The 25,376-nt window shown below is 36.6% G+C and overlaps 1 protein-coding gene and 1 non-coding gene across 11 annotated transcripts in view; one reads left to right on the forward strand and one right to left on the reverse strand.

Annotated features, from left to right (window-relative positions):
- LOC126926018 (neurexin-1) overlaps positions 1–25,376 on the reverse strand; it is a 659,019-nt gene that overhangs the window by 169,570 nt on the left and 464,073 nt on the right. For all 10 annotated transcript variants that reach the window (XM_050742092.1, XM_050742091.1, XM_050742090.1 and 7 more), the window contains 4 exons: positions 24,134–24,325; positions 20,108–20,251; positions 19,206–19,423; positions 2,787–2,895 (listed from right to left, as the gene is read on the reverse strand). In XM_050742092.1, the coding sequence (XP_050598049.1) occupies positions 2,787–2,895; positions 19,206–19,423; positions 20,108–20,251; positions 24,134–24,325 (663 nt within the window). The remainder of the gene's footprint in view (positions 1–2,786; positions 2,896–19,205; positions 19,424–20,107; positions 20,252–24,133; positions 24,326–25,376) is intronic.
- Trnas-cga (transfer RNA serine (anticodon CGA)) lies at positions 22,845–22,926 on the forward strand. The gene has a single exon. It is a non-coding gene; the product is annotated as a tRNA-Ser (tRNA).

Below are 25,376 nucleotides of genomic sequence, written 5' to 3' on the forward strand. Positions count from 1 at the left end.
TGCAGTTAAAACGTCGTCGACCGAGCAAAGAAACCTCGTCTTTGATATTCTATAAAAACGTTGCTCTAGTTGCAACGATAAGAAGAATAAAAAGCCAGCGGCCCTGCTGGCGGCTGGAAAATCGCCTGTGCCGTTGGCTTTCCAAAAAATATCGATTTACAACGTACTGATAGACGTGTGCGTAGGAAAAAGCGATAAAACCGATCCGGATAGAAATATTTTCTCTATTCGAGCTGGCTCGTTGCAGACGACCGAGTTCGAATTTGAACACGGCAACCCCTTTTTGTATTTGTTCCTTGAAAAGCGCCAACGAGATCACCGATGTGTGACTAAATACCTCGCACGAAAATCCAAAAAGGGATTGGTATAATAGCGCGATGAACAAGGGATGATCTGAATTCACAGCGTTCTCGTTACTCTCGTTGTGGTCTATGCAGGTGGCTTAGTCGGAAATTCGTCGAGTTTCCAAGATGATTCGGTCTGGCGCATAGGCTTTCAATTTTTTACCTGTCTATGTTTTTTTTTTTTTTTTTTTTTTTTGATAAGAGCTTTTTTTGAATTCAGATATCTCACTTCGTTCGTGCGTGCGGTGGTTTGAACGCTGTATTGAACTATCGCGCTGCAGATTTCTATCTACAGTGGACTGCGATAATATTCCGACTGTACGATACGCACGTTTGCTTGAAATCACGTTGACGAATCGATGTATCGAACGTTAATGCAGTGTCGTTGTCAATGGTATGGAAATATCACGTAGAAGATATTTGAATGAATTTTTATCGCAATTGTAATGACTCGTATGCAACAAGACTCTTGTCCATGTCTTTTTCCTTTTTCTAAATTTTTAACAATTTTGCAGATTGAGAGGACACATCGACAAGTAAGAAGATTAATTGAGTGAAGAAAAATTTCGAGGCAAGCAAAATGAAAATGCGTACTTTCTATCCACCTGTTTCCATTAACAGCAATTTTAGAATTGCAGTGGCGCGAGCTTATTAACGCACAAGCATCAGAAAGCTCAATAATCGAAGCAGTTGATCGATCAAAAATTTCTTTCAATAGAATGGCTTCTTTCATACGAAAAGTAAAATATTCGGTTGGCAACTAAGTGACTGCGGATTGTGTCATTAGTTGGTAATGGCGAAATCCGCAATCGCTTAGTTGCCAAACCAATATATTGGCTGCATCTTAATTCATTCTCATAGAAATTCCGCAAGACTTCAAACTATAATATTCATGAGAAACGTAGACGATATACGAAAACGTAATTGCAGTGACGAATCGATAATTACTATCATTATCTAATTATATTTTTTTATTTCTATAACAAAAGACACGTGAATTTTTCTAATTTAGAGGAATTTTCCGAATGAATTTTGGGCTGATAGAATTGACTATTATTTAATCTATTTTTAAATTAATTAATTATCTGATTATACCTTTTTATTTCTATAACAAAAGACACGTGAATTTTTCTAATTTAGCGAAGTTTTCCGAATGAATTTTTGGCTGATAGAATTGACTATTATTTAATCTATTTTTCCAATTAATTATTCATCTAATCATACTTTTTTATTTCTATAACAAAAGACGCGTGAATTTTTCTAATTTAGAGAAATTTTCCGAATGAATTTTCGGTTGATAGAATTGACTATTATTTAATCTACTTTCTAATTAATTATTTGCCTAACTATACTTTATTATTTCTATAACGAAAGACGCGTAAATTGGTCTAATTTAGAGGAGTTTTCCGAATGAATTTTCGGCTGATAGAATTGACTATTATTTAATCTATTTTTCCAATTAATTATTCATCTAATCATACTTTTTTATTTCTATAACAAAAGACGCGTGAATTTTTCTAATTTAGAGGAATTTTCCGAATGAATTTTCGGTTGATAGAATTGACTATTATTTAATCTACTTTCTAATTAATTATTTGCCTAACTATACTTTATTATTTCTATAACGAAAGACGCGTGAATTTTTCTAATTTAGCGAAGTTTCCCGAATGAATTTTCGGCTGATAGAATTGACTATTATTTAATCTATTTTTAAGTTAATTAATTATCTAATTATACCTTTTTATTTCTATAACAAAAGACGCGTGAATTTTTCTAATTTAGAGGAATTTTCCGAATGAATTTTTGGCTGATAGAATTGACTATTATTTAATCTATTTTTAAATTAATTAATTATCTAATTATACCTTTTTATTTCTATAACAAAAGACGCGTGAATTTTTCTAATTTAGAGGAATTTTCCGAATGAATTTTCGGTTGATAGAATTGACTATTATTTAATCTACTTTCTAATTAATTATTTGCCTAACTATACTTTATTATTTCTATAACGAAAGACGAATCGATGTATCGAACGTTAAATGCAGTGTCGTTATCAATCATATGGAAATATCACGCAGAAGATGATAAGATAGAAAAGTTTGTGGATCTTGCAAGGTATCACGCTTTGTCTGACCTATCGCACTTTCTATCACTTGAATACAGGAAATTCTTGCCTGTCCAGAGTCACCGGTAATTAAGTCGTGTGTCGATCGATTCTACCAGCGACAAGATGAATTCTTTGCATACTAAGATCAATTAATTCCTTGCCAGTTAATAATCTCGTGCTTTGATATTAAAAGGTAACAATTCGTACGAAGTAGGGCAATCGGTTTTGAGCGAACCCCGAGCGACTGAATCGATTTAACGTAAGACAATGTCGAACGATGGTTTGTACGAAATGGAAAAATAGTATTTCGCAAGAAGAGTTGTTCATCGACTTACCTCTAACAGCGGGCTCGTCGTCGATCTGAAATTTCAAGGAAGCTGCTCTCCTGGAAAACCTGAGCGTGTGCCACATATCGTCGTTCAGACCTTGTCCAGCGACCAGTGTCTGAAAATAAAGGAAAATATATGGCATTAGTGAAAAGGGAAATACACGTTTAACAGGTTTTTCTTGCCGCTTGCGACAGAGATCTCTTATTATTTTTGAACAAAGCGAGAAGCCAAGCTGCAGCTTTTAATTAAAATTGCTGTGTGCGAGCGCTTGTTGAACCTTATAACTCGTTACGTAATTAAAACATTTTTCAAATTTTTCATTCTCGCATTACATTCGTCAAAGTATTTCTCATACTTAAAATAATTTGTCCTACTTATATTTTAATGCTGTTCGCATCTGTAGAGGCCTACCACACGAACAGAATAACTTAATATTAAATAATAAAAATTAAATAAACTGTATTCAAAATTATAATACAAGTCAACCTTACGATTCCACAGCTACTCGACTAATTTTACTAATTTTATAATTACTCGAGATCGGATAAAAAGTAGCGATATTATCGTTCGCGGTGAATTACCACGGAAGGATAATGCCAAGGCTAAATTTGTCTCGAACTTTGATCAAGCTTTAATTAAATTAGGATTCCTATGAACCGTCCCGGCCAGAAACCACGTTCTAGGATCAAAATCTCGCTCTCATCGTATTCAGAATTATAAGCTGGCCGCAAGCTCGCAACCTGCGTTCCATTCTTCGGCTTACGGGTCGCCTTGAAACGAAATTGATCGCGTGTTGCAGGATGAAACAGCTGGAACGCCGAGGAAATTCGCGCGATGAAAATATCTCGGGCGGAAACGTGCCGATTGAATTACACCGCGCGGATGCAATAATGGACACTTGAGCGTGAGCAATTAGCACGGTGCGATCGCCGGCCATTAAGAAAATATAACGAGGCTATTTTTCAAGGGTTGTTCATTAAGCCCTTAACTCTTTCGTGAGCTTCTCCTTGAACCGTTGCATCACTCGCACAGCCCTGAGAAGCTTTCTACGCGGTGTGGCGATATGCTCGTTACGTCACAGCTGATTTCTAATTACGGCTAATTAGCAAGCAACTGTACGCACGGTTCGCCGATTCTAAGCCAATCGATTTCAAATAATTTCATCGACGGTGAAGTAATAAATTAAGGCACAGAAATATTTCATTCGTCCATTTTAGACACTAGATTGTCCGGAAAGTGTCTTTCTTTTACAGACACGTCATCGAACGTTGTGATCTTAATTCGTAATTTGATAAAATAATATAAAACGAGGAATCTTGTGCAACCATTGTTTCTTTATGAAACGAAAAATACTTTCCGGACGACCTAGTAGAACATCGCGAGGAGCGGAAAGCCGCGGAAACGTCCACGTGGCTTTTTACTGCGTGAGCTGCGTCGAGAAACGACGAAAAGCGAGTGAGATTGTGTCCAACAGACTCAACAATCTCGTTACAAATAATATTAATAATAATTTGTCGATAGAAGCTATCGATTTATGTAGCGACAGGGTAGTTTCTGAATTGGTAGAAGCTTCTTCTGCCATATCCAGTTGTTACGGTTTGAACTGGTCTGGCAAAATGGCACGAACACTGCGTAGCAAAATGGTCTGCACCAGCGACGAGGCATTAGACCACCGATTCTAGTTCGCGCAATTACACATCGACCATCTGACGAGGCGAGCTCAATTTTTGTCCTACTTTCCAAGGAATTTAGAACCCTGAGACCTGAGAAATGGAAGACCTGAAATTCCACTCTGTCGAACAGAGATCGCCATCAAGTTTCCCATTCCAATTACAAATGCAGCAAATTAACATGTTCTGATTGTAATAAAAAATTATTTTATTGCAGAATTACCGCAGTGGATCGACGTACGAACCGGCACGACGTTATAAAAGATTCTACGACATATAAATCGGTCGTTTCCGAAGACTCAGCCGGGACTCTGAGTATTCTCGTAATTTTGGACGACGAAGGAATTATAAGCGAAGCACATGGAAAATGTTACTTTGAGATACGGAAAGAACGGAAGTACTCGGCGATGGAACGACAGCGCGTGGAAATATTGCTGAGTCGATTGGCCGAAACGTAGAGTATCGTTTCGGAGTTTGCACGCACGACCGCCGTATGAGGCAGTTTCAAATAATTTTCGCCCGACGACGAACGAGTCCGTCTGGGATTTATGGCAGCGGAAAGCAACGCGATCAGTCGGACGTGTGTTGGTCTCGGTCGGTCGCACTGCATGACGGAATTTCGAATGCCACTCGTGTCATAGGTGCCATTTTTCTATCGGCCGTGCGGTAGCCCGCGACAACCTACGAAGCACGCAATCGTCCTACGTTTTACCTTCGCGCGTTCATCAATTAACAAAGAAGAAACGACAATTAACAAATAAGAAATTGTAATTATTTCGGTAGGAAATTTTCCATTTTCACGATTTATGGTAACTGTGCTTTAGATCAGATTGTTATATTATTATCGTTTATTTTATTAGATGGCGAAAACACGACAAGTTCGACCGCTTTTTCGTCTCTGCACTCGAGCCATTTCAACTTCCCCGTACTTTCCGGGTAAATGGTAACAACTTCTTTTTATTCCCAGGGATTATCGCTCTTAAATAACGCGCTGCGAGAATATTTCACTCGCAAGGAGCTCGGAAGACGGCCATTCGTTTAACGCACACCGTAAACAAAATCAGAAAAATTTCTCTTGCGATTTTCTTGAATTTTCTTGAAGAAACGGACAAGAGGATTTTAAAGGGAGAGCGGCGTGGCGATTATGGCAAATCCAGCTTTGGCTGCGTGTGTATTTTCGTAACGCCAGAGGATAGGTGAAATGTATGCAGAGATCCGATGTTCAGAGCTCGCTCAACGATCCTCGATACACCGTACAGTTAACCATAGCGAGGAGTAGCATCGATAAACTAACAACACGGAGCCTCTCTCGTTTGGTTAAACCACCATAAATCCGGCCAACTCGTCACTATCTGCTAACTGGTTTGGTCTACGCTGCCAGCCGCGATATTCATCTATCACGTGGCATCTGACACGCGTTTGTCATCTGACGTCACCTTTGCACCGCCAGCTATCGCTCGTGCTCGCCTCTGAAATTTCGCTGTTATTTTCAATCGCTGCGGCTGGCGGGCTTCCGATCGACGACGGTCACGCTCGTCACCGATCAAATTCACTATCATCTCTAGACGAGATTAGTATACTCTCTTCTGAGATACATAGTTTGTCCGACAGAATCAAAAGAGATGTGTTTACGCATGAAAGAAGGAGAGATATATTTTGTCGAGAATTTTGGATCTTGATAGCCGAAATAATGGTATAGGAACGCTAAATTTACATTTAGAATTCGTATTAGAATAGTTATATATTTATTTGATAAGGGATTTCAAAGATATTCATCGATACACACCTGCACGCGTCTCACCTTCTTCCATACCAGATTGTTAACTGAACAGTTTATGTTCATTTGTTTTCGAGACACACATACTTCCACACATTGATATTCACGTACAAGTATCACTACTACGCAGCTAACTTAGTCTGGCACATATAATTATACGTATCTCAATATATTTATCATAATCATTGGGTTGTTTTATTAAGCTCAGTTCTGTTAGGTTTTAGCCTTCTCGAGGAGGATTCTGGTTTTTAACGATGAACGCGATAGGAGATGTAGGTTAATGACAGATATTAAAAAATATAACACGTTATAATAGCATGCCGTGTCGCAATTTAAGAACACGAAGTGTTAACTCACGAAGAGAGGAAGAGTGGTTCGTTGTAATTTCGTAATTACATCAATTTCTTTATATTTCATAAAATTGCCAAGTCTGAACGGAAGAAACAACCAGGATGAAATATCAAACGAGTGTTTAGAATGCTCCTTCATAGCCACGCTCTTCGCAAATAGAATTCCATAGCATTATGCAGTACCCTGACCTTGGTAATATATATCCTGAGCTCATAAAAATCCACGAGCTCCTCCTCGTTCTAAGCATCTAACTGTTCTACTCTCATCAAAGTTGCTATTAACAACAAACAAAGTTGCTGGAATCCTGACTTGGCCTGAACATTTTGAAGGCGAAGTGGCAACGAGATGGAAACTAAGACTGACAGAAATTGTGCAGTACCCTGACCTTGGTTTCATATTCCGAGCTCATAAAAATCCACGAGCTCCTCCTCGTTCTACTCTCATCAAAGTTACTATTAAAATTGTCCAGCAGTTTATCCACACGAGATCAGAATTCTGACTTGGCTCGAACGCTTCTAAGGCGAAATGACAACTTAGCGAAAGATGAACACTAAGACTGGCAGAAATTGTGCAGTACCCTGACCTTGGTAATATATATCCTGAGCTCATAAAAATCCACGAGCTCCTCCTCGTTCTAAGCATCTAACTGTTCTACTCTCATCAAAGTTGCTATTAACAACAAACAAAGTTGCTGGAATCCTGACTTGGTTTGAACATTTTGAAGGCGAAGTGGCAACGAGATGGAAACTAAGACCGACAGAAATTGTGCAGTATCCTGACCTTGATAACATACTCCGAGCTCATAAAAATCTACCGACTGTTCCTTATTGCAAATATCTAATTATCTCGCTACGAACGAATCGCTGCAATTTGTCCTCCTAAGATCGGAATCTTCACTTGGCTAGGGGAAGAAGAAGGCGCAACTTGGCGGCGGCAGCGACGATTGGAATAACAAAAGCTTTGAAATCTGACGTCGTCAGCCAAACTGGCTGAGAAGGTTCACGGAGGTGACGTGAAAAAGCACTCTTACCAGCGAGAGCCAAGTGAAATTACATAGAAAGTCTATCAGTAGACGGATATTACGGTCCTCCCCGGGGCAACTTTATCGCCGACTCACGCTCCGATAATCGCGCGTCTCTGCCGCTACCTACGAATCAATCCGGCAATTAAGGGACGTTTTGTCGCGGTGCTCGAGCTCGATCCAGCTTTATCGAATTCATCGGCTCCGCTTGGCTCGGCGCAGGAAATCGCAGCTGCATAAAGCGTTCAATCATGCCACGCCACGCGATAGGGTTTATCGATCGTCAGACGGCCTGCGTCTTTTTACCTGTTGTTTTATCGCAAGGCTAGTGGTGCTGATTGGCTGGTCGGATCGGCGGATTATTAAAAATATCGTTGAAAATTCGACGCAGTTGTTGCTCCATAAACAATTTCGCTGGGTCAGGGTTAGGCAAGGGACAGGTTTCTTTAAAAATAGGTTCGTATCGCGAGCTTCGTACCTTTTTTCCGGTGGCTTTCGTTCGGTGATTATAGTTTTGACGCCTGTTAAACAGACACGCGTATTGGAAAATCGGAAATTCGTGTTGCCAATGACGATTCCATTATCCTTGATTGCCAAGTTTTCGTAAAAGTTCTTTCGTTTTATCATATATTTAATAATAATAATAATAATCATAATGCTCCCTTCTGTTCTATTAAGACGAAGAGTACAGCGTTTGGAAAATTAGGTTGTTGTAAACATCATTGTTATAAAAGAGATGTTTGTGAAAGAGAGACACTTTATAACGGGACAAGCTAATATGAGATGGTCAAAGAACAAATCCACATCTGTGCAACGTGGATATTCGATGGAAGAGAATAATTGCGAAAAATAAAGAGTCGGACATTGATACACCGCGTGACATTTAATCAAATTTAGTTCTTCGATTCTACGAAATCACAGACGATACGAACTAGGGGAACGAGAACTGCGGAATTGATGGAAGTTTCGAAGCTAATTGCAGGATATGTATGGATATATGTTGTTTGCCACGGAATAAATTTAATAAATCAGCTGGCGATTCCGTTTGTGCCGAAGCTGCATTTTTCTCAAAAATACTTCTCTGAACACGGCCTTTGATTTATAGCTTTTCAAGCGGTGATTCGTGTTTAATTATAACGCATTGTGCACCGGCAACAGGCCTTTGCCGATTGTAATTGCGATCAATCAATGAAACAGATCGCAGACGTAAACTTAATTCGATTATTCAACGGTCATCGATCGCAGTTAGAATCGAACAATGATCAATCAATCAAGACTGTGACATCGAATTTTTAATAACGCCAGATTTTATTAGAATTTATTCGACGTTTCTATCGCTCATCATTTATAAACGAAGAATAAAATATTTTCGAAATGACGAAACGAAGAATTAGGTTTCCTCTAGTTCCACGTGTAGCTTTCTATCTCGTCGCTTTATGTGATTATCGTTTTATACCGACGAAACTATGCATTTTTATGTCTTTACATCCTACAGCTGCTTGAATAAATATTACGTAAATAGCTTTATATTTAATTCTCTTCGTCTCTGCGAATAAAAAATGAAGAAATTTTCCTTACAATTCCTCATGTATTACGTAAATTTGCTACTTTTAAGGAAATAACTGAATTAACAAGCTTGTCAACTCGAGCTTTTGATTTAGAAAGAATGAAGAAGAAAAAGCTGCACTTAGTCGCCTGAAATCTTCTGTCGTCAACGCGTACGCGAATTACAACAAACCCAAACAACATCTTCCTTTGCAACAAACTCGTACAACGACCCGAGTGTTCTACGTGTAGCTTGGAACGAAAAGCAGGTTACAATGGCAGCGGGTAGACTTCCGGTCTATCGTTGCAGAGAAAATTAACACGGTCCGAGTCGAGGAAATATCTGTGTCGAGTACCCAAGTCTTTCACGAGCTCGTGAAGCAAACGTTCTCGCCTTATCGCGTTCATTCTTCGATTGCTTCTTCCTTCGACGATCCATCGGCGGAGAAGTTCCTCCTCCTTCTCGAGGAAAACCGGAAGAACGATCTCCGATCGTAAAGGAGAGGAAGAAAAAAGCGAGAGAGACGCGACAACTTGGCTGGCTGCACTCTTCTCATGAAGAGAAACAAACGTACGAGCTCAGGAGAGAAAGAGAAAAGGAGTGGTTCGTTCGCTACTCTCCGGAAGAATTATTTCCAAGGACGACTCCGGCACATTACTTCCGGTCCGTTTGTTTTCCACGGATAAAACTCGTCGGACGTAGCCGAAAGAAAATAAATAGAGATGATGCGGAACGCGACGATCGAGAGAAATGGGGAAAAAAGTGAGGGATCGAGAGGTTGAACGAGTTGGGGGCGTAGGGGCGGAAGCGGAACCTTCCCGGAAATTGATCAGGGGATCGTAAATATTTGACGAACGGGGGCAAATTTTAATTAAAATTCGCTATTTGAATATTCAGCCGGCTACAAAGAATTTTCTCCGCGGCAAATCAGCTTACCTGATCAACTCCGCTCTCCCTGCGTTAATTTCCACGGTATCTCTTTAGGTCAACTAATCGTATTTCCCTCCATTTTCCCCTCCGTTCCTCCCATGTTTTCTTCCGCCTGCCCAAATTCGTGTTCTACGAATTCGTGTTTCATTCGCAGCAAAAGTATTTGAACATTCCGTAGGAACATTTTATAAATATACCGTAAAGTGGTTTAGAAAAATATTTCAATTATATAGAAGCTTTCTGAGAACAGAGTCACGTTAAACAAGCTTGCGAAAGTATTTGAACATTCCGTAGGAACATTTTATAAATATACCATACAGTGATTTAGAAGAATGTTTCAATTATATAGTAGCTTTCTGAGAACAGAGTTAAGTTAGACAAGCTCGCGAAAGTATTTGAACATTCCGTAGGAACATTTTATAAATATATCATACAGTGATTTAGAAGAATGTTTCAATTATATAGGAGCTTTCTGAGAACAGAGTTAAGTTAGACAAGCTTGCGAAAGTATTTGAACATTCCGTAGAAACATTTTATAAATATACCGTACAGTATTTTAGAAAAATATCTCAATTACATAGGAGCTTTTTGAGAACAGAGTTACGTTAGACAAGCTCGCGAAAGTATTTGAACATTCCGTAGAAACATTTTATAAATATACCGTACAGTATTTTAGAAAAATATTTCACTTACATAGGAGCTTTTTGAGAACAGAGTTAAGTTAGACAGGCTTGTGAAGGTATTTGACACCTTGTGGAAACCTTTTGTGGATATATCGCGTGTGTTATACGCAATGTAGCGAAAGTATTTGAACATTCTGTAGGAACATTTTATAAACATACCGTACAATGATTTGGAAGAATATCTCAATTACATAGGAGCTTTTTGAGAACAAAGTTAATTTAGATAGGCTCGTGAAAGTATTTGACGCCTCGTGGAAACCTTTTGCGGATATATCGCGTGTGTTTTGAAATTTCTTATCGTAATAATATGCAATAAAATTTAATAATTAATTAGTGTAATAAGTTGCGTAATAACGAGGCAGAATTAATTAACTAGGTTATGTTGGCAAAGTTTGGAAGGAGTCTAAAAATATTCCTGGAAGCTACGAGATATTTACTGTACAAGTATACACTATGCAAAGATCACCAAAGTATTTGTACCACCAATTAATTATTCGCTGCATTGCTAAGCTACGTATAACAACTTTTTGATAAATGTACATTTGCAATAAATCGTTTGTGACTTTGGTACGCGTATTCAGATCGGTTAAAAATTTTAGAGCTTTAAAAAGCTTCGTATAACGCGCATAATATATTCATAAAAATTTTCCAGTGGCAAATGTGCAAATATTTTCGCGAGTCATTGGAATCGACTTTTCCCGACCAACAAGGCGAGATGCAAATTTTAGGAAAAGAGTATGTTAGGTTGATGCTGATTGCAGGACCACAAATATTCCAGGGATCGAGGTAAAACTTAATTAGAATATCTTAATGAAAAGTTTGGGATTATTTGTCTTCGATGAGTTTTTCAGAAATTTTATGAGAAACTTCGCCAATTATTTTCCAATGCAGAAAATTTTTATATCCAATCAAGATATGTAAAATACGATGGGATATTTTTTATCACCAAGTCTTTAGTTCTCCATGAAAATATCGTGGAAAAATATATTATCAAACTAGTTTTTCGTCATAGAATTTTACACGTTGTTCTCGGCTGAAAAGACTTTTGGTTAAGTAAAACGCTATTATTGGCCATGAAAATTCTAGATAAGATTTAATTCATCCCTAACAACGTCCGATAGAGCTGGTTTTAACTTAAACTTTGCGCTCCCTACTCAACAGCTTATAAGTTTAAAATTCGTCTGATATTTCTTGCACATTAACTAATGAATTTTGAAATTGCGTTTCGAAGTTTCCTACGTCGATTTCAAATAAGAAAACTGCCTGTTTTACAAGCTACAAATATGTTAACAGTTTCTTCATCAAAATTTCTGAATTTTTCGTTGATTGCTATAGAACCACTGCTATGATACGACAGCAAAGAAAAAGAGACAAAACCGACATGTTAAATGTATTTATGATGATCCGGATTACTGCAATGAACCCACCTTATATTAAATACCAATGAAAACCATAGTGATCTGTTTATTATCTAGATAATGGGCCCTCGTAATTAGCTTGAATAACTGTACGTGCATATATCACCTGTGACACGTGTACACACGTGCATACGCGTGTAACGCAGATAATGGAGTTCTGCTGGTGATTCCATCTGCTTGCAGCACTAACTTGTTCATATTGTTTCCATCATTTATTCGACATTCACTGGCATCTCTATTCACAGTGTTTCGATTCTCGATTTGTGCAAATTGCACGCAAATACATTTCCGCATACGTACGATCGCCTCATTGAATCTCGCTTTATTTGCTTCCAGGATAAATCTTGTTTTCTAATTTATTATCTGATACTTAAAAATCATAAAATATTTGACGAATGAGAGGCAGAAACGATCTTTTTATCCGTGTGTCACTTCATCTTCGTTCAATTTGGACGATCGATTTTGATATCAATTTCAGACACTGTGATTTAAAACGTGAATTCTTTGAAACAAAATATTCATATTTAATTAAACCTAGCAATTATGGGAATGTGTTTACAGAACCGGTTAATTTTCATTGTTGTTCCATTATTAAGTTTCATTTTATTATTTCATTTTCTCTATTTAATTCTTCGATTTAATTTCCGATAATATACCAATCGTATCGAGCAGATTTATGCGAGAAGCATCGAGATTTCACGAAAATGGAATAAGCAGAGAATTTTACCAATACGAACTTTCCATCACACTGAACATTTCCGAAGAATTTCCAAACGTTCGCAAGAAAATATAGTCTACGTATCAGATATACTACTCTATTTTTTAAAAATATATTTTTCAGAAAATCACACAGCTCGCCTTACGATCTTCGTCGATCGTTTTATCGAGTGGAATTTCTAAACGCAGCGTCATTTTTTTTTTTTTTTAAGCTTTTCATTTACTTTTGATCATCCAAACTGCATATCTACGCAACGAGCTTCCGAATGCGCGTGACTAATTTTGCAATCGCGATGCCTCCACTTGGTCGAAAAATAAATCACTGGCCGACCTCGAGGTCAGATCGCTGATTCTTTTATCGATCGATGCTTAATGCAGATTCGTCAACTTTCAACCTCTCGCCTATCGCATAGCTCGTCCTACTTTCGTCTATAGTTTTACCATCAACCAAGAAATACCATTTTAACTATAGAATAAAAGTTATATAGTTATGATGAAACTTTTTCAGTGAGAAAAGAGAAGTTTCCATCATACAGGAGAAAAAGTACACAGTGGCGAACGAAGGAAAATTTAACATTCATACTCGTGTATAATAACTGCACTAAATTAATCGTAACTTTTTAGCTGAACAATTTTTACCATATTGATAACAGGTATTTATATTATATCTGGTCATAATTCAATTGCCTTTGTCAATTACAATTCATCTTCTAAAGTTATAATTTTAATAATAAATAGCTCAATTGTTTTTGTCAATCAAACGAATCGATGCTTGTAAAGTTGTAGCGTTTTAATAATTTAATTCCTAAGTTAATTATAATTGTTTCTCCCTCTTTTCGTCTTCTTATTTTCTGCTTATCCATTGCAATTTCATTTAACCATGAAAACTTAATTTCTTATGGTATTTTGCAGATGAGAAATGAAGAATTTGCTATGTAATAATATTAGTTTCTGTTTTCACAATGTAAACGTTTCTATCGTCTAAAATTGCTCAACAATTTTACCTGCAGCTATCTTCTATTAATTACCGAATCTTCGCTTTCATTTACATTTTACCTTTTTTCATCACGATCCAACCATAATCTTTCTACTCTGAAATTTGCACAGAGAAGAAATTTCAATTGCAACAAATTGAAACTCTCCATCGACATTTTTCCTTTTCCTTTAACCTTCTTCCTTTCAATTTCCTTTTATCTTTTATTGCTTAATACGAATATATAAGGGAATACTGGGATATTTGTGATTAAAAAAATCTGTCGATCGATGAGTTTCAATCAAGTTAAGATCAATAATTACAGACACGAAGTTGATCGAGCTCAACTTTGCAGTTTAATATATTCGCGCTGGTTATTCGAACGTTTCACCGGGTCCTTTCCCAATTTCGTTTTCCAATTTATAACCCAAGTGTGGGTAGGTAATTTCGCGCACCGTTAATTAATTCGACCCATTTAATTGGCACACAACGTTCACCCACTGACCTAATTCTCGTTTCTATCTGTTTACCAGTCGGACAGCTCCGAATCTATTTCCACATACGTGAACGTAATTCAAATGTAATACAATGTTATTTATTTAATTGATAAGATTCACAGTGATACCGTCGAATTTGCATTATGTACTTTAATATATCGATATTTCTTTCTCTCTCTCTTAATGTAAATTTTTTCCCAAAAATTCTGCATAAAAGTGGAGCATAATTTACACTGGATTAATAATTTTCCTATTGCAAGAGTTCAAGCTTTGAATTTTTAAGCTCGCAGAGAACAAGCTAAGTCCATTCTTGTTAAATTTCATGAATTTTATGCTACACGAGATGCTTTATTAATTACTCTACTCACTTTGATGCAATTTTATGTTCAAAAAGAAGGATTTTAATATTACACGAGCTGCTAGATCCGCTGAATCGAGATATTTTGTACAGTGGCAGATATACACGTACAGTGTACAGTCGGCAAAATTCAGTTTCATTTGTCGTATATTAGACAGTTGCAGAAAAAATAATTATGTTTTATGTTTATAATCACATTATGTTTATGTACGCAGGATAAAACAGTGAAATAATCTGCCTCTAGGAATTCTTCCAAGCACTCTGTACTTTCTCAACTTTCTTTCGCTTATGGTCGTAGTAATTTAACGTTTGAAAGCTTTCAGCAGCCAAGTCGAAATGAAAACAGAGCTTTCACAACGCAAGATAAAATATCCTATTGACTTAGTATGAAATTACTCGACAGTTGTAACCTCAAGTTGTTTCTCTGTAAAACAATACGATCAGAGAATAATACGATTTATCGCGTCTTTCCCTTACAATCTTTAATTATTAGACCCATTTCTCTTATTTTTTAGCTCCATTCTCTTTATGAGCTACGACGTTACGTATGAAAATTTTTCTTAATATATACAGACTTGCTATATACATATAATTGTAAGAGAATTCACGGTTGGCCAGGGTAATTGAAATGTTCATTATCGTATCAATTATTCCGTTCAATTATCGAGACCGTGTAGAGGCCGAGATTGAAACATAAACGTAAATTACAGCCTCCTCTAATCGCACACGGTTGTATTCTACAGCTTCGACTAGTTTCCACCGGGAATGGGAATGTGTGCGCTCGCAACTGTATTCCGAACTCGATTTTCACCGACGAATCTGTTCGCTAACAACATTCGAAACGTCTAACATAATATCCAAGGAGATTTGTTCAAACGGCGTCAAATTGAATGAAATTTTAATTCAAAATTACTTGCACGCCTAACTACTGTTCTTTTTATCTTCCAACGCACGGTCCCTGCTCAAAAGTTGCCAGCATTTTCTATTAGATTTTCAAATATTTTGCCCAGAATAGGTGCCCTTAATATTATTTAAACAATGTAAAAATCTTGGAGAAGCTATTAACAGCTCTAAGAATTATTAACTTATTCCAAATGTTATATAATGAAAAATGTATGTAATTAATATTTAGTCATACGTTAAATATTAATTAATATAATAAAATATGCAGGCAATTATTCCTAGGAAAAGGGACATAATATTTATATAATAATTTCTCTGCCTTCGACTTTTTACAACAATCTTTGCAACGCTTGTACGTCAGTTACTTGTCTGGCACTGAACATTCCAGCACGTAACCGCATCAAACATAGTCGAAGCTGTAAAGCACACGCTGATCCAATCGAAATAAACGCGTTTCAAACACATTGGAAATTAGTTGATCAAATTAAAGTGGAAATTATTCGTTTCGATTTCGCAATATTTCAATTAGAAAACGTTCACTATGAGAAATTGCATAAATGTTTCCACTGACTGTAATTACGTCGATGACGGTGTCTGATGTATTTTACAGCATTTTATCAGAATCTGCCGATTAAATGTTTATTTCACGTTATCGAGCTTTATACGTAATTCGTAAACAACTGCTTGAAACATTTACGTTATCATTTCGTTAATTATTATAATATTGATACATTGTTATATCGACGCTATTGTCTGGCTATTTAAAGAGAATAGCAAATCTTTCCCAAGATCATTCGCCACTTTAATCTCGTTTTTGGCTCAACAGCCGAAGAAACGCGTTCCCCTGACTCTTGGCGTATTCGAAATTTGACAGACACTGCAATTGGAAACAACTCGCTGGCAACTTGCAAGCACGCGGCGTTCTGTACGCTTGCACAATGTTGTTTCAACGTACATAAGCTGCTCGCATTCGCGGTTCCAGTTTGCAGAAGGGCGAAACGTCTGGTGACACGAAGCACACATTGGACTCGGGTAAAATGAAGCGAGCAGACAGCCGCATTGATTAAATAACGAACACAGAGCGTGCCGACTTTCCTCCAATGGAAACTGCAACGCTCGTCGCAGTATTATGGAGAAATAAACGGCAGAACGTATGACAAGATACACCCTGACAATTATCACAGTATCCTCGTGTGCCTGCTTTTAAGCTTCCACTCTTGCTACCATCTTTTTATCGTTTTCTTTCTTCTTCTGGTGATGATACAAATGTTGTTATCTTCTTGCAGCTTTTTATCATTCTATACTGAACATTCTTTTGTGACTTGCTTCTAACCATCCTTTGTACAGTACAAGATTTGTCAGCTGTCTCTTAGGACATTATTTTCTAAAATGATCTTGAACCTCTGAATTACTCGTTGCTCTATCGCCATCCAAGAGTTAAATGTGAAAAATGTAGAAAACAGCTCATCCTTTGTGTAATGTCCAGACGTGCACGCCTCTGTCAAGCAGTTCTTAGACAAGCATTATTTTTTAATTATCCGGTAGTCTACAAAATCCATGTAATGTGCAAAACTGCACAACATCTGCAAAAGAGTAGGAAATATTTAAAACAGAGTACTCGTCGTAAAACAAACCTGCTGCTACTTAAGTTCCATTCTCTTTAATCGCAATAATAAACACGTGAATTTATGAATCTAAATTCTGTCGTGAGGGTCGAGCAGAAGACTCTGCAGGTGTTCTTTCGATAACAGTTTGGTCCATCAGAGTCTTTTAAACCAGGAATCAGTTTACGAGAACCCAGGATCCAGTTGGGTACAGGAAGCAAACTATTATTTCACGATTGAATATTATATGCACCGGTGCAACGTCTAGCGTCTCTCTGTTCCAACAGCACCTTCCGCCGGAGGACTTGGAGCTCCGGGCGAGCTATGAATTATGAATACACGTGGCTCTATCGGCCGCGTCTATTTTCGTTCGATTTGAATTTTTACAGTCAATTTATTCCATCGCGGAAAAACCAGCCGAATGAACCGATGAATTACGATGGTGCACGGGATGAGCAAGGTCGTTGGAATTTTCATGCGTTATCGCGTACCACGGAACCTGCGGATTTCAATTTGCTCCGAGCACCGCCAAATGCCTCGCACGTTGCTACTAAGAATCCACCATGCACACGAACCATATTTATTTTAAGAGCGAGAGTTTATAGTTTCGCAATCGTCTGAGCTCGCATCGTCCTCTTCATCTGCGCAGTTTCCCGATTCTGTCGGCACGTTTCCTAAGCTTAAAGCGGCTGTTGAGCGGCAGATTGGGAAAGAAAAATGAGAAAGTCATAATCTTGTACCTCAAATCAATTTTGTCCTGGTAAATAGCACAGAACAGAGTTACCATTTACCAATGTGCCATTTCCACTTCTGATTAAGCTCTAAGTGGCAGTGTATTGTATATAACAATAGTAATAATAACAACTAATATTACATACAATGACAATAATAGAGAAGAAAATAAAATGGCGTACTCTGTAAAAACTAAGCGAATGCTCGCATACCTAGTTAACGTAACAACTTCAACATAAGGTCGAAAGGTAGCAAAGTCTAAATCTGACAACAGCAAATCCCCTTTCGTTTTTTCTTAGCCTAGCCGCGAGTCTCGTAACTAATTAAATCACGAAACATCTCGTTGAAAGGCTTTTGGTTTTAGACCAGCATCCCTCCCTTACCAAAGCTTCTTCTTTGAATATTACGCTGTTGGTGGCACTGTGGTAAGAGAAACAACTTCACCGCAAAAAGGCTGAAATGCTTTACGTAACGAAATATTCTTTTACAGTATTCTACTGTGTTATTTCTACCGGTACCACGATGTTCTCGGATCTCTAACGAGACCGGCTTAAACAATACCGGCAGGCACCCAGCGTAGCAGGTAGTTCTCCCAAAAAGGTAGCATTTTCAACTAAGAACATCACAAGTATCGAGCTGGCCAAGATCTGACCAAAGTTCATCTTCGTGTTTTCTTTCTAATGTCACGTTAATCCTCGATGTAACGTCGTCGTATCTTTCGGAGAAGGAAATTTGAGATGGCGACGTTCGTCAATTCGTAAATCGAAGCTGCTCGTCAAACATCAGCTGCTGTGATATGAAGGCAACACGGATCATCTGAGCACGTCGATGAAGGCGGATTAGAAAGCGATGGAAATCAAATCGGTTTCTTCGACAGTGCTATAAATTCATAGTCGATTAATGCTCGTAGTAATAAATTCAACTTTTTACCATTGGCAGTTTTGTAGGGGCAAAAACGGCGAACGTTTTGAAACTGAGAGTTGCACGGTTGATGACCACGTTGGGATCTTTCAGCGCTGTGAGTTTCGTACGCGACAAAAACGGAGTTTCACTCCGCTGACGATTATGTCGATTGTAGATTTGTATATATTCTTTTTATTACAACTCTTTGATAAAGCTTCAAATATGATTTATGTGTAAAATATTACACGTTTGCGCGTGTATCTGGCGCATGAAATAAACGATTTCCCATTTCTTTTTCGATTAGGAAGGAATTTGCGGAAAATTGGAAACACGTCGACTCACCTTCTCCTTGTCCCCGATGTGAATCAGCATCTTCGCTTTGCCTTCTTCCAAGTAGATTTGCAGTCGATCCGAACTGTTTTCCAAACTCGTTGCTAGCAGAAGACCACGTGGTCTGGTGGTTTTGAAACGAACTACAATCTCCTCGGTCTGAGTTTTCGAATCCTCTGGCATCAACGCTGTCATTTGTTGCGTCCCGTTCAGGTGCAACGTTGATGCGTCTGGATGAAAACAGAAAGAAGATCAGCTGATTTGTACGAACGTAAATGCGCTAATAATATCTTGGGTTATTCCGTAAAAGTCTTTCTTTTACGAACGATGCATCTCTATACAATTTTATACGTCTTTATACAGTGAAACCTGATCTATAAAACGTGTGTGTTTTTAATTAGAACAAAATAGATCATACGTAATTTAATAAAAACGATATAAAGCAAAGCGCATCTGTTATTTCCCTATAAAACGAGAGGAATTTTTTTGCCAAGCTAATATAACGTAATAATATGATGTGTGTAATTTTGTTTATTTCGAACGAAACGCGAACGATAAAAATCGAGGATAACGAAATAATGTGAATAAAAGTAATGGAAATAAGTGTGCCGCTATTACGCCTGTAATAATATTGCATTAGAATGCATTATCTTATTATCTCGCAGGATTATCACGTTACACTGGCAACTCGTTGCTCGGATAATTTAAATAGCATTATTCAAACTCCATCGTGAAAATCATGATTTTCGTTAGAAACGCAATTACGGTGCGTATTAACGAGTAAGCATAACTGTGCGTATTAACACGTCACATGTTACCTTTACGATTACCATTCAACGTATAAAATTTTTATATATCGCATATCGTACGAGGTGCATAGAGCAAGAAGCGACGTTATAAGAAAAATTCTTTACCTTTTCCGCAAGTAGGACCAGTGTATTGTGTTCCGGTACAATCGCAGTGAAACCTGTTCCAACCCTCGAGACAATGGCTACCGTGCATGCAGGGTTGTGAAGCACAGTGGGACGTTTGAGTGTGACAAGCCGGTCTGACAGCTCCTGCAAAATTGTCCAGAGAAACGAAATTACGTAGACAGTGACAATTGCTCTTGGTTCAAGTTTTCCCATCCCACTCAACACTTCACTGACACCAGTGACATCCTATACGACCAGTAACGTCGTTAGGCGAATAATTACTATACTATTTTTGTGACTCAATAATCGACAGACTACATTAGCCAAACATCAGGATTGTACGAGGATTATAAAGATAGAAAATTGTGGAAAGTGATCCTGAATTATTCATAGATGTATTGGGTTGGCAACTAAGTGATTGCGGATTTTGTCATTAGGTAGTATTGATAAAATCCGCAATCAATTAGTTTCCAACCCAATAGGTGAATAAAAGTACGTGGACGAATTAAAATAGAAATGGAGCACGATGGAATTAAATAAAAAAGACTATCGCGTTCAAAGTGAAAAATTTATATTATAAATATGAAAATGGACATTAGGTTCGACGAATAATTACTATAACAATTACTATACTATTTCTGTGACTTAATAATCGACAGACTACATCAGCCAAACATCAGGATTATACGAGAATTATAAAAATAGAAAATTGTGGAAAGAAGATTATTAAAAGCGATTCCGAATTATTTGCAGTTGTATTGGGTTGGCAACTAAGTGATTGCGGATATTGCCATTACCATCTTATGACAAAATCCGCAATCAATTAGTTTCCAACCCAATAGACGAACAAAAGTACGTGGACGAATTAAAATACAAATGGAAAATTCATATTATAAATATCAAATTGGACATTAGGTTCAAAGAATAATTACTATACCATTTTTGTCACTTCATAATCAACGGACTACATCAGCCAAACATCAGGAATATACGAGGATTATAAAAATAGAAAATTGTGGAAAGAAAATTATTAAAAGTGATCCTGAATTATTCGCAGTTGCCAACCCAATAGACGATCGAAAGTACGTGGACGAATTAAAATAGAAATGGAAAATTCATATTATAAATATCAAATTGGACATTAGGTTCAAAGAATAATTACTATACTATTTTTGTAACTTAATAATCGATAGACTACATCAGCGAAACATCAGGATTATACAAGGATTATAAAATAAGAAAATTATTAAAAACTGAATTATTCGCAGTTGTATTGGGTTGTAACTAAGTGATTGCGGATTTTGTCATTACCATCTTATGACAAAATCCGCAATCACTTCGTTGCCAACCCAATAGACGAACGAAAGTACGTGGACGAATTAAAATACAAATGGAAAATTCATATTATAAATATCAAATTGGACATTAGGTTCAAAGAATAATTACTATACTATTTTTGTAACTTAATAATCGATAGACTACATCAGCGAAACATCAGGATTATACAAGGATTATAAAGTAAGAAAATTATTAAAAACTTAATTATTCGCAGTTGTATTGGGTTGGCAACTAAGTGATTGCGGATATTGCCATTATCATCTTATGACAAAATCCGCAATCACTTAGTTTCCAACCCAATAGACGAACAAAAGTACGTGGACGAATTAAAATACAAGTGGAAAATTCATATTATAAATATCAAATTGGACATTAGATTCGACGAACAATTACTATACTATTTTTGTGACTTAATAATCGATAGACTACATCAGCGAAACATCAGGATTATACGAGGATTATAAAGTTAGAAAATTATTAAAAACGATTCTGAATTATTCGCAGTTGTATTGGGTTGGAAACTAAGTGATTGCGGATTTTGTCATTACCATCTTATGACAAAATCCGCAATCACTTAGTTGCCAACCCAATAGACGATCGAAAGTACGTGGATGAATTAAAATACAAATGGAAAATTCATATTATAAATATCAAATTGGACATTAGGTTCAAAGAATAATTACTATACTATTTTTGTAACTTAATAATCGATAGACTACATCAGCGAAACATCAGGATTATACGAGGATTATAAAGTTAGAAAATTATTAAAAACGATTCTGAATTATTCGCAGTTGTATTGGGTTGGCAACTAAGTGATTGCGGATATTGCCATTACCATCTTACGACAAAATCCGCAATCACTTAGTTGCCAACCCAATAGACGAACGAAAGTACGTGGTCGAATTAAAATAGAAATGGAACACGACGGAATTAAATTACACAGACGACTGTCGCGCTCAAAATCGAAAATTCGTATTATAAATATCAAATTGGGTATTAGGTTCGAATTGGAATTTTCCTGAAATATTCACCGAGGATCAATATTACGTAAGATTAATTCTAAATGTTGGCTCGCAGCTTAAATAAATATTCAGTTTATAAATATCGAATGACAGTATGAACGGAAGTTCGTTCTATGTATAATTAATGATCGATGACCGATTTGGATTAACCAAATCCACACAGAAAAGTATTTTTCCAGATGTACATTGGTATGAAAGTGTCAAATGCTGATGAATATCGTTGAACAAAATAATGTTACGTATATCAGTACGAATACTAAATATATTTTTTAATTAGTGAAATATGTAAAAACTAACATTTACGTAAAGAAGAGAATTAGTGAACGTGTCAGAAAACTGGATAAATAACGAAAGAGAGTATTGGTTGGACAGATGCTGTGGTGTCCGAGTGGTTAAGGAGTCAGACTCGAAATCTGATGGGCTATGCCCGCACAGGTTCGAATCCTGTCCGCAGCGAAAACTTTTTTTATCATTAAAAATACATTTTTTTTTGTTCCGATTTTTTATGTTCTTATTTTTTAACCATATTTCGCAACAATAAACAACATTAAAATATTTAAATAAAATATTTAGCCATTAATATCGTTGTTTTTATTTCTTCTACCTTACTGTTCAATGCTTTGTCATTATGTTTCATTTTGTTTTTCTTAAAAAAAAAAAAAAAAAAAAAAAAAAAAAAGGGTAAAAGGTAGTTACATGTTACAACAATGTTAATGTTAATTAAATTATAGTTTATAATACAAATTACGTATAATTATATGTATACAATGTATAGGTTTTGTATAGTATGAATATTGATATAATGATACTTGTATGTCAATGTTCAGTAACATTATTTTTATTGGTTTTGCGTGTAGCAAGATTATTCTACTGTAGAGGTAAACATGTTTCTTTAATGGTAAAATATGAAGAAACTGGTAAACACAATATATGTACTATACATATTGTACGATACACGAAGGTGTACAATTAGGTCAACATTTTGCGGCTGTTTTGCACAAAGTAGAACGCTATTATAAAAACTACTTTATCTTATTTTTGTAGTATATCGTCCTCTTTTATATCCATATAAGCAATATTTTATATTATCTTTTTAAACCTATTCTCCAAATAACAATGTATCATTAAAGAATTTTATAATTGAAAAATACATTAAATAAATGTCACGATGTTACAATGAAAAATAAATCAAACTCTAATGAAAAGTCTTTACTGTTAAAATATATATCTACTCATAACAATTCAATAAACTTGATAAGACAAACAAAATGATTAATTAACTCTTGAATGAATCAGTAAAATTATGTAGCTTACCAACACCAAGTACTAATTTTACAAATTAAAGAATCAAAACATAATTATTTATTTCCAAAAAAGAAAATCTGTAATACCATCAATAATTCCTAGAATTATTATTCTGAAGTAAAAGTGATTTTAAATAAGGAAACTTAAATTTTTGTAATTCCTCCATGAAATCTCTTCCACTATGATATATATATATATACAATCCTGACACAACAAATTGCAATCTGGCGTAAAGTATACTTTGCAAACTTCGATGTTTCGAGGATCAACGATCAGAAGATTGACAAGCTACATTATTCTCAACGAAATGGAAACTCGATGTTCGTGCTCGACTATAAAATATGGAATAGTCTCTTACCAGAATCCTGTTGCTGAGCGTATCCAGCTATATCTATTGGTTGGCCGTTTATGACAAGATCCCTCATGCAACCGACATAACCCTGTCTCAAGGCACCTGTCCATAGTACTGGAGGGACTGTTAGGGGTGCAAATGGAGCACCCACACCGCCGATATACAGCAATCCATCGAGATCTAATTGCGTGGAATCACCTGAAACACGAAACGTTACGCTGTTATTTATTTCATTTACCAGCGAGGAAATTTTTATTATAAATGGCGCTGTTTGCACATTTGTTTTATAATTTGTTACACGAGCATATTTAAACGTAAATCTTTCACGATGAAATATTTCCTGTAAAAAGCAATTTATAAATATGTAGCTACTCTTAAGCAACGAAACCATAAAGTTACTACAGCAGATAATATCAATCTGGTGTTTCAGCAATATTTATCCGTCGAAGAAAGTCAACTTTTCTTCCAAACTTTTGTCCTGTTCCTCTTTCAAAAATAGCTCGAGTCCCTAGCGACTAAACTACCGACTTTTGAAAAAGATTTCTTCACACTTTTCCACTCTGACTACTCTCGCACGTGGTTACACTGTCAAAGTACATCTGACACTGTCAAACCACGAAAACTGAATTCAAGAAATTACGTTTGTACTTGAAGATTATGCTATTTACATTGCAAATAGGCCCAGTCTCATACAACCATTAATTAGGATAAACAGTATTCTTAAAAACCACTCGTTGCTATTGTTCTTACGCGAGAATATTTCTTCTCAAACTACGTAATATTACGTCAAATATATCATTTGTATAAATAAATAATTGTAAAGAAACTTGCTTCTTTTACTGTTTGTTAGCGGAAAACAAAGCTGGAAATTGTCGAGCGTGCATGTGTATGTGTTAATTAACCGTTTCTTCCCTTGGCTGCTCGTTTTTCCAATTTCTAATCGGACATCGCGAGCGATATAAACGGAACGTATCGGTGACAAATGTAAAACTGTGCGTGACGAATCGACGCGTTCACGTAGTGCGTAATTCATACGCGTTCGTTCTTTCACGATCGGTGTTCGACCCGTGACGCGTGAAATTCGTTACCAATATATCCTTCGAAAGTTTGCGTGATGCATGTGACAGTGTGTCATCGTTTGTACAGATTTTTATTTCATTTTTTTTTTCCTCTCTCAAGGCAAATATTTTTACAACGCACGTTGTAGCGCGAAGTAACAGCGCTCGTAACAATTATAAATAGTTTAGTC

This window comes from Bombus affinis, chromosome 17, assembly GCF_024516045.1.
Source record: "Bombus affinis isolate iyBomAffi1 chromosome 17, iyBomAffi1.2, whole genome shotgun sequence".
NCBI lineage: Eukaryota > Metazoa > Arthropoda > Insecta > Hymenoptera > Apidae > Bombus > Bombus affinis.